At 46.3% G+C, this 10,564-nt stretch overlaps 2 protein-coding genes across 3 annotated transcripts in view; one reads left to right on the top strand and one right to left on the bottom strand.

Annotated features, from left to right (window-relative positions):
• The window catches only part of C5H5orf22 (chromosome 5 C5orf22 homolog), a 236,848-nt gene extending 235,638 nt beyond the window's left edge, over positions 1-1,210 (bottom strand). The window contains exon 1 of the mRNA XM_063925203.1: positions 860-1,210. Within this exon, the coding sequence (XP_063781273.1) occupies positions 860-943 (84 nt within the window). The 5' untranslated portion in view covers positions 944-1,210. The remainder of the gene's footprint in view (positions 1-859) is intronic.
• A 41-nt stretch (positions 1,211-1,251) lies between these two features.
• The window catches only part of DROSHA (drosha ribonuclease III), a 604,359-nt gene continuing 595,046 nt past the window's right edge, over positions 1,252-10,564 (top strand). Inside the window, exon 1 of one of the 2 annotated variants that reach the window (XM_063922973.1) lies at positions 1,252-1,750. The gene's annotated coding sequence lies outside the window, so the exon portion shown is untranslated. The remainder of the gene's footprint in view (positions 1,751-10,564) is intronic. The other variant, XM_063922974.1, reaches the window with a different exon arrangement.

The following is a 10,564-nucleotide window of genomic DNA, read 5'->3' as shown; positions in this document are numbered from 1 at the left end:
AATTATGTGCCCCCCCCCTCTTCTTTAAAACCCTCTCTTCTACCGTGGTATAAGCAGGGGAGAGACCGGGGAGCTTCCTCTCAGCGGTGCTGTGGAGAAAAAACATGGCACTGGTGAGTGCCAAGGGAGAAGCCCCGCCCCCTTGACGGCGGGCTTCTGTCCCGCTAAAAGTGTAAAATTGGCGGGGGCTCATGCATATATACAGTGTCCAGCTGTATATATGCTCCTTTTGCCAAATAAGAGGTTTATATTGCTGCCCAGGGCGGCCCCCCCCCTGCGCCCTTACAGTGACCGGAGTGTGTGAGGTGTATGGGAGCAATGACGTACAGCTGCAGTGCTGTGCGTTACCTCAGTGAAGCTGAAGGCTTCTGCCGCCTGAGACGTCTTCTGACTTCTGGCTCTGTGAGGAGAACGGCGGCGCGGCTCCGGGGGTGGACACCCAGTAAGAACCTACGTTCACCCCCTCTGGAGCGAATGGTGTCCAGTAGCCGAGGAAGCAGAGCCTATCTTTGACAAGAAGGTCTGCTCCTCTCTCCTCAGTCCCTCGATGCAGGGAGCCTGTTGCCAGCAGTGCTCCCTGTGAAAAAGTAGAAGAAAAATCCAAACAAAAATGCTTTCAGGCAGATAACTCTGGAGAGCTCTCTACAGTGCACCCATCTTGTTCTGGGCACAGTGTAAAACTGAGGTCTGGAGGAGGGTCATAGAGGGAGGAGCCAGTGAACACCCAGAATCCAAAGCTTTCTTAAAGTGCCCTATCTCCTGCGGAGCCCGTCTATTCCCCATGGTCCTTACGGAGTCCCAGCATCCTCAAGGACGTTAGAGAAATAAAAATAAAAAATCCTGAGGGCAGAGTACGTACATCGTGGTGATCCTCTACAACCCAGACCGGCAGGTCCTGGTACTTTCTCAGGCGCTGAGCTGGTGCAGAGACGCCGCTCATCATCGCACTGTGACAGGCCAGCTGCCGCTCTGTCCCACGCTGATTCCCGTCCCCTGCAAGCCGGAGCCAAAGAGCGGCACAGTCACAGCATTCGCCTGCTCCCAGTACCACTCAAATCAGGGCCGGCTGAGAGCTTTCCTTCCTCTTAGCGGCTGCTCTAGACAGCAGACAGCGTGGACGAGCCCTGCACCGTTGATTGGTGCACAGAGAAAAGGGCACGGGCGAAAGGCACTCTGGACTGCTACCTGCACACACTTCCTAAACTTCTGGCCGCCATATTTGCTCAGGGCAGATCCCTATACAAACTGAAATTGTTGATTAAGGTTTAAAGGAAAAGTCATTGGGGCCGCACACGCCGTTACTGGTAATACCCCTCTCTGTCACCCTCGTACCTCCAGCTTCTAGTATATTACTCTTCCCACGGGTTTCTCACGCCTTTTACAATTTACGAGCATGCACATCACACATTAGCAGCAGGTTAGGAAATGTAGGTTTAAACATTATATTTGCGCATAAATTACATACAAAATAAAAAAATCCAAACCCAGTAACGTGCCCTTAATAAACATGGCCGCTTATCACTCTCTGTCTTCTGCTACAAGGCAGAGTTATGTGCTCTGTGCTAGGTGCTTATTGGCTTTCCCTTACACACTTGTCAGACAGATGTGATTGTCATAATCCGTGGCCAATAGCTGTGCAGGAATTCCCCACATGATCAGCAGGAGGCAGTAGGGCGGGACATCCTGTGGCTCTGCTGCTGCACTGTATCTGTGTTGTTGTGGGTCTGCTGCATACACTGGATGCTGCTAGGTGAGTACAAGAATGATGATAATGATATACCACTTTTATAGTGTGTACAGTTAGTGCTGTTCATTATGTGTTACATTTGCTCATCATTTAGATGGCATTTGTCTACATTCTGCAAATTGTGGAGAAGCTATGTTCTGTCCTGGCAAACTGCTGTGCATTTCATTATATCTGATCAATGGTTTGTATTTAATTGGTGGGCATATGAAGAATGCTTAGCCGTTTTAACATAACACGTTTTATTCTATCTATGCAGCTGCTCTATGGTCCACTTATTTCAACAGCTGCTAAACCTCTGCTATACTACTATATTGTGCAGTGGTTCCCAAACTTTTTTGAATCACGGCGCGCTAGAGTATCAAAAAAAATTTCACGGTACCCCAAGGTCCAAACTTTGTTATTAAGAAATTCAGAAGAAAAAAAAAGTAAAGAGTTTTATGCTTATATGTCATCCTTAGGTTCAATTGAGTGGTGTGAAAAATGATTAATTTCTGCTTGTCCACATATTTAATAATTGACAGCAACAAGCTCTGGTTTTGTCTTTTTTATATTGACGTAAATAATTTGAATTGGTCCTGGGCCCCCTATCCAAGGCACTCCTGCTAGTGTCCCAAGGCTCCCCAGTGTGCCACGGCAAATAGTTTGAGAACCACTGATAAAGTGCAATGTTTTAATGAAAATTCAGGATGTCAAATGTCCCTGATATACACCCATCATCCATGACAATAAAACCACCTGCCTAATATTGTGTGGGTCCCGTTTGTGCCACCCAATCAGCTGTGACCTGTCAAAGCCTGGACTCCACAAGACCTCTGAAGATGTCCTGTGGTATCTGGCACCAAGACGCTAGAAGTTGGTCCTTTAAGTTTTGTAAGTTGCGAGGCAGGGTCTCCTTGGCTTGGGCTTTTCCCACAGATGCACAATCTCATTGAGATCTGTGTTATTTGAAGGCCAAGTCAGCACCTTGAACTCTTTGTCCTGTTCCTCAATGTTTGCAGTGTGGTAAGGTGCATTGTCTTTCTGAGGGACCACTGTTATCAGGGAATACCATTGTCATGAAGACGTGTTCTTGGTCTGCAGCAAAGTTTAGGCAGGTGGTACTTGTCAGAGTAACATGCACATGAGTGGCAGCTTCCAAAGTTCTCAGCAGAATATTGGCCAGAGCATTACACTGCCTCCGTTGTCTTGCCTTCTTCCCACAGTGAATCCCAGTGGGATCTCTTTCCCGGGTAAATGAAAGGATCCCTACCTCTCTTTGATTACCTCGATGTGATGGCCACTGACGTCAGTGAGAGCAATCCTTAACGTTACACATAATACACGACACCATGTAGTTAAGAATCACTCTCCGTTTATTGTTCATAACAATGGTATATAAGGCATCATTGTCTAGGGAGGGATTGGAATGTCCAGGGAGGGGTAGGCAAAAGTAAATACTTTATTGGTTTAACTTTACTGCATAGGAGGGATAAAACAGGCTACATGGGGGGGATGTAGGATACAGCCTAGTACTTCATCTAGGGGTGGTGATTTCACACAGTTCCCAACAAACTATGGGTGGAACTATATTTATTTTATGCAATGCAAGCTAAATCCAAGGCAAAAGAAAAAGAAACAATATTTACACAATGCACAATGACAGAGGAGATTTAACCCTTCAATCCCCTCTTAGAATCATGATTGTTATACGACATGATTCTTCTGTAGAGCCCCCTTTTTGTTTCTCCAATTTTTTAGATATTGAACATAATCATCGGGTCCCTTACTATCAGAGGAGGTGACAGGACTGGGGGTTATATCATAGTACATCAGGGCCTTATCAATGCCTTTGGAGGTAAGTTTCTTTCCACAGGGAATTACACAATAAACTATAATGCCTAAAAGAATTAAAGTTACAAGTATGAATATGCTTATTTGCACCAGAGCCTGTTTCCAATTTTCAAACCACCCAAAATATTGGCTCCATGGGTTATCAATACCTGAATTTTTCTTGAGTTCTATGGATAAGGTTTCTAACTTGTTTATGGCTAAAGTAACCTTACCATTGGGACCAGTGTTGTCAGGAATATATGTACAACAGCCTTCCACCTTACTAATGTAAACACATGTACCGCCTTTTTCTGCTAGAATCATGTCAAGGGCCATTCTATTTTGAAATGTCATTTGGGAAGTGGCTTCTAGCTGTTCAGCTATACCTTTAAGAGCATCTTTGGTATCATTAACAAATCTTTGTTGATTATAATATATATAATTAATCCAGGCTACGTTTTTATTTACAGTTACTATAGGGAACAATGATTCAAAACCCGCAGCCACCTCATCTCTAGCTTTGAACTCATTTGGAACACCTCTTGGGACCCCTATAGCATCAATGTATACGTGGGGGTCAAAGCTACCTCCTGGGAGTGCTCTTTTCTTTCGATTAGCAGGAGTATTAGAGGGAGGAGTGGGGTCATCGGTGATCATTAGGAGTGGCATTATGACTTTGGCCAGGGCACACTCACCATACCATGGTGTGTCTAATTTAGTTCTAAGCTTCATATCCCCACATATATAATAAATGTCACCTAGTGATCTAGTTTGGTTAACTAAAACAGTTGTTCTTTTATTTGCACAATACCCTGGTGGGAAGGTTTTTAAATTTCTACCTGTGGTAGTGTTAGATGTATAACAGGTATAGTTTCCAGGATATATGGTTATGGTGCTTCCTGGGTTGGGATTTTTTGACAATATGGGATATTCCCTTTTCCACATTTCGCACTGACTGTCATTTGTTTTGGTGTCATTAAAAAGGCTGAAAAAACAATTTTCCTGTTCTAGGGGTATATTAAGGGGCACTGTACCTAGGTGGGGCCTAGATTTGCCACAGACATAACAGTTACTTTTATTATGTTTGCTAGCACTATACTTCATCCATTCTAACCAGAAATTGATGTCAGAGAAACCAGTTTCAATAGCTAGGGTGTCTTTAAAGGTAGGATTGTTAACGGCCATCATATCCTTGAAGGTGGTTATATGAGGTTTCAAGAGGTTGGGGCGTGGTTTAGGGGGCTTGAGCTGGGCATACTTTTCATTGTTAAACATATCCTGTAACAAGAATGGTGTAAGGGATGGGTTTAAAAAAAAGGATTCACCTAGGACATAGGTGCCTGCATCAGTAGACTGGGGATGTTTTATGCTTAATATGAATTTACTATCACATCTGTTTTGTCTATGAAGGGTAAGACGGGTAAGCAGGGACTCACCATATTTGTCTTTTCTTGAGAGAGCCTCTTTGGGCTGGTATCCATAACTATGGCCAGAATTCCATCCCACTGATCCCCAATACGCACATTTATTTCCCCAATATTTACTAGTAACACAAATATAGGCTTCAGTGGGGGTATTACGTGTACCATACTGATCACACTGCCAGGCATAATGTTTGTTAAGACAGGGAGCAATGGTACAGAAATCTATTTTATAGGCGGCAACCTCAGTATTGGAGGAGTTATACCAAAATGTGTAGGTGCCGGATTTTTGTGTAATGTCTACTTCAGCTGTAGCTTGGCAAGTGAGGACCATTAGGATTATCAACATAGTCCCCAGGATAGAGGTAGGGGACAGGTTCCTCATCCTCCTCTGTTCTTCTGTCTTCGCTAGGTGGGAGGTCAGGGCTGTCTGCCCCCGTTTGTACCTCGCTGGAATCACTTGCTTCCCTCTCTAGGTCTGGTCTAGGAATCTTTTTCACTCGGGATGCATGGATCCAGGTGGGGCTTTCCTCTGTCAGGACTGCTGTTCTGGTTACTGCTACGACCTCTGTCTCTGGACCGTAGGTAAAGTCTCCTGGGCTCTTGTTCCTGGGGAGCACCTTCACCACGACTCTGTCTCCGACTTTAAAGGGGTGTGTAGGTTCCTGTGGATTCAAAGGGTTTTTACAAACAACCTCATGTTCAATTTCATTCAGTTTTGTTATCAGGGACCTGACATACTCTTCTCTGATAAGTTCTAGATCTCCCTCCTGTATTACTAATGGTTTCTTAGCCCAAGGTGTAGGGAAGGGCCTACCCATTAATATTTCAAAGGGGGAGTAACCCAAAGTCTTTTGTGGTGTCATTCTAATTTCTGCCAAGATAATGGGAAGGACTTGCTTCCATTTGTGGAAGGTGCCTCCTGTGGCCTTCCTAAGCTTGTCTTTGAGGGTCCTATTCATGCGTTCTACGACCCCTGAACTTTGCGGGTGATACGGGATGTGGAACTTCCATTCCACCTGCAGGGCCTTTACCAAGGCCTGTGTAATTTTTGCTGTAAAGGCGGAGCCTTTATCACTATTGATTTGCAATGGGCACCCCCATCTGGGGATGATTTCCTGAGTTAGGATCCTAGCAACTGTCTTTGCATCCTCAGATTTAGTGGGGAATACCTCTGGCCATCGAGAGAACATGTCTACAATGACCAGGGCATATTCCTGTTTACCAGTACCTGGGATATGGGTGAAGTCAATTTGCAGGTGTGTAAAGGGTGTGGTGGGGTATTCAAGATGCTGATGTTTTGCCTTGTCAGGGTTGTTGGGGTTGTTTCGCAGGCAAGTGATGCATCTACTGACATACTGATCTACTAATGACTTGGCATCCGTGACATAGAAATCATTACGTAAGAGTAAGGTAGTTGTTGCCTTACTGTGGTGTCCTATGCCATGGTAGTGGGCAATGAACAAGGGTGCACTGGACTGGGGTATACAAGGTTTCCCCTCTTTGCAGATTAATCCTGTTTTAGGATTCTTCTGCAAAACTGGGTAAGTCCAGTCAGCTAGGTCGGCATTGGAGGCTGAGGCCTGTAACTGGGTGATCAGGTAATGGTTGTCGAGAGCTGGGGGGGTCATGATGGTCATGTGGGCCTGAGTGATGGGCTGTGAGGCTGCATGTTTGGCAGCAGAGTCAGCAAGGGCATTTCCAAGGGAGACTGCATCCTTCCCCCCGGTGTGTGCCCTGCAATGGAGGATTGCAATGTCAGAGGGTAAGGTTATGGCATGCAGAAGGTCAGAGATGAGTTGGGCATGTGATATGCCTTTTCCATCAGCTCCAAGGAAACCACGGCGTTGCCAAATGACCCCATGGTCATGCACGACGCCGTACCCGTATTTGGAGTCAGTGTAGATGGTGACTGGTTTATTCCGGTAAAGGTGACAAGCCCTTGTGAGAGCAATGAGCTCTGCAGCCTGTGCTGACTGGTAAGGAATGGGCTGTGCTTCCAGAATAATGTCAGGGAGAGTGACAATAGCATAACCCGCTTGGTACGTGGTGTCATTGGGTCTGCTACAGGAACCATCTACAAAAATGACATCCGCGTCGGGGACAGGGACAGGGGACATGTCCAGTCTGGGGGATGTTTCTGACTCAATGGAGGCCGAGCAGTCATGGGGTTGAGGAGGGTGGTCTTCAGGACCTTTGAGCCCCAGTAGAGCGTTGAGAATGGGTGCAGGACCTGAAGAGTTGGTGGCATACTTAATGGTGAGGGAGGGGTTGTTCAAAAGGAGAACCTCATATCCACTGAGGCGCTGAGCTGACATGTGTTGTGTGTGTAACCCTTTTAAAATGGTTAGAACATCATGAGTGGTGTGAAGTATTGTTGTGTGGCCTAGGGTGAGTGTGGTGGCCATTTCAGTTACCATTGCACAGGCTGCAAGTGCCCTGAGGCAAGCAGGCATACCTTGCACAGTGACAGGCATTACTTTGGAAAAAAATGCCACTGGGCGCAACTTTCCTCCATGAAACTGTGTGAGCACCCCCGCCATGGTTTTACAATTGTCCCTTGCAAACAAATGAAAAGGTAGTACATAGTTGGGGAGGCCAAGTGCCGGACTTTTCATTAACATACACTTTAAGCTCTCATATGCAGTTAACATTTCCTGTGACCATTGTACAGTGTTAGGTTTGTCTTTCAGTGTGGCTTGTCTCAAGATGTTATCATAATAGGAACAATCAGATATCCACTGTCTGCAGTAATTTACCATACCCAGAAAAGACAGCAGTTCTCTCTGGGTAGTTGGGGTGACCAGGCCCAATACAGACTGAATGCGCTGTGGACTGACTTTCCTTTCCCCCTGAGTGAGCACAAAACCTAAGTAATCCACATGCTTCTTACACCATTGCATTTTTGTTTTGGACACCTTGTGTCCACATTCACAGAGCCAGTTTAACAGTGATATACCATCCTCCCGGCAGGCCTCCTCAGTTTGACTACAGAGCAGCAGATCATCTGCATACTGTAGCAGGACTGAACCATGGTGAGGGTGCCAGGGCCCCAATGTGGCCTGGAGTACAATGCTATACACAACAGGTGCGTCAATGAAGCCCTGGGGTAAACGACACCAGGTGAGTTGCTTGCCCTCAAAAGAAAATGCAAAAAGTAACTGTGTCTGTGCATCCACTGGAATGCTAAAAAATGCATTTTTTAAATCAATTACCGAAAAAAATACAGCATCTGCAGGGATAGCTGAAATGAGTGAGTTAATGTCAGGTACAATGGGTGCTATAGGCACAATGAGTTGGTTAATTGCCCTAAGGTCTTGTACAAACCTTACACTGCCATCTGACTTAGCAACAGGGTTGACTGGTGTGCAGTAAGGTGAGATTACGTGTCTGAGAATGCCTTGTTGGAGAAACTGTTGTATCATTGGTCTAAGACCTTCAACCTTCTCTTGTGACAAGGGGTATTGCTTTTGATAGACAGGTTGTGTGTCAGGTTTCAGGGTTGCTCTATATGGTGTGCAAGGAATGAGGCCAGTGTCATAGGGACCCTCCGACCATAGAGCAGGGTTTACTTTGTCAAAATCAGGTGTAATGTCTGTTGCTTCCCACACCGGTAGGTGTGGGGACTCGACCTCCAGGCCACTGCTAGTGGGTGAAGGGAGAATGGAGATTTCGAGTTTGCTAAGAAGATCCCTTCCCAGAAGATTAATTGGACATTCAGGTATTACAGTGAAATTGTGTTTACCCATATACGTGCCTCCCGTGGTTCTGACACTAAGGGCATCTGTCAGGTAAGCATCTGTGGGTATCCCATTGATTCCCATTGAAGGAGCAGTCTTTTCCAAATGACCATCGTACAGGTCGACACACAAAACACTAGTAGTTGCCCCGCTATCCACCAGGAAAGGGATTGCTCTCTTTCCTATAATCAAGGTTAGTAGCGGTGGGTCCTTCCAGTGTCTGGTGAGCTGGGCAAAGGCTGGGATACCCTCCTCCGGGCCCCGTCAGTGGGAGGGGTCCTGCCAGTCAACTCGGAATCGGACATGATCCTGAAAGGGGTTGTTGTGTGACTGTCGGGGATGATCCCGGGAGGGAGCCGGAGCTTGGGGCTGTCGGTGGTTTTGTGAGGGACAAGGGCAATCCCTTGCCCAGTGATCGTCCCTTCCACAGTTGAAGCAGGAGGTTTGTTTCCTGCTGGCAGAGTCAGGGGGGTGGGGTGGCCTGGCTTGTGGGTTTTGATATCGGGCTGGATTACGGGGTGGGCCAGTGGAGTGCTGCTGGCGTCTATCTCCCCGACCTCTCTGATTTTGGTAATTATGAGTTGGGGCATTCTGCAAGGGTTTTTTAACATCAAAGCATCCTGCAGCTTCCTTTTCATATAAGTGCTTTTCAAATTCCTTAATATTATCAGAGGTCCAGGAAGAAACACCTTGCTTAACTGGGACCATAACAGATGGCAACAAGTTATTTACAAAGGTAGAAATTAGTAAATGGTCTGTATCTACAAGAGTAAGACCTGCATCTTCAGACCAACACTTTTTAAACCTCTTCCAAAACTCAGTGACAGTTTCAGTGGGCTTTTGTTTACATGCTACGGCAATAGGAAGAGAAGCTCGGGTTTTAAAAATCTCTTTCATATGGGTCTCAATTTCCTTCCACATCTCCGTTACACCGTCCCCAGTATTGAGAGGGTAGCGAACGGCATCGTTAAGGGTGGTAGGAGTGTTTATGGTGGGAATCTTTTTCCAATCCCACCCGTTGTAATGGTCTATAACCCCATCTATGATCAGCTTCATATCTTCTTGAGTATAGCTGCGTCCTGTGCAAGCCTTTTTCAAGTAAGCTATGCAGCCGTCAGGTGCAACAGTGGGTTTGGGACAGTTCTTAACAATTCTGTCTAAATCCTCTATTTCAATGGGTTTCTTTAACAACTGATCCCCTACTGTCATGAAGGGCAGGTGGGTGGCGACACCGAGGAAACCAGTGCCGGATCGCGTTGTGGAGGGGGTGAGAGGGTTGTCAGTAGCAATAGTTAAGTCAGCGTTGCGGCGGGAGACGGTTTGTCTGTTAGGAGTAGGGGCACTAGGGGCGGGGGTGGTTACGTCTATGTGGAGGGTACTGTCAGGGGGGGCTATTCCTCCTGAGCCTCCTTCTCCTTCCCCTTCCCCTCCTCCCCCTCCCCTTTGCATCGGAATTCGTGACAAAGCAACTGCAGCTAAAAGATCTGTGTCTTTTAAGGAGGGGTATAGGGGAGTGTAAGGCGGGGGAGAAGAATTTTTCAGAAACTTGTTGCTTCTAAATTCCTCAGCTTTATGCAGTCTGGAAGTTACAGATTTTATTCTACGCTGTTTCTGCTTGATATTCTTGTCATACCAATGAGGTGCTATCGTGAGCCATTGCTCTCCTCCAGCACGCATATATGTCATGTCCCATTGTGGGTCATGATCATACCATGGCCAGGCTTCCTTATCTTCCAGACAAAGACCTTTGACCATGTCCATATAAAAGGGATAATTAATACCGTCACGGGGGAATGGACTGGGGCTGCCAACTTTCTCTGTCCATCCTGCTAAGTTATCCACCCAAG

Source organism: Pseudophryne corroboree, chromosome 5 (genome assembly GCF_028390025.1).
Source record: "Pseudophryne corroboree isolate aPseCor3 chromosome 5, aPseCor3.hap2, whole genome shotgun sequence".
Lineage (NCBI taxonomy): Eukaryota > Metazoa > Chordata > Amphibia > Anura > Myobatrachidae > Pseudophryne > Pseudophryne corroboree.
Note: the sequence above shows the minus strand (reverse complement) of the source record. Positions and strands in the feature narration are given on the sequence as shown.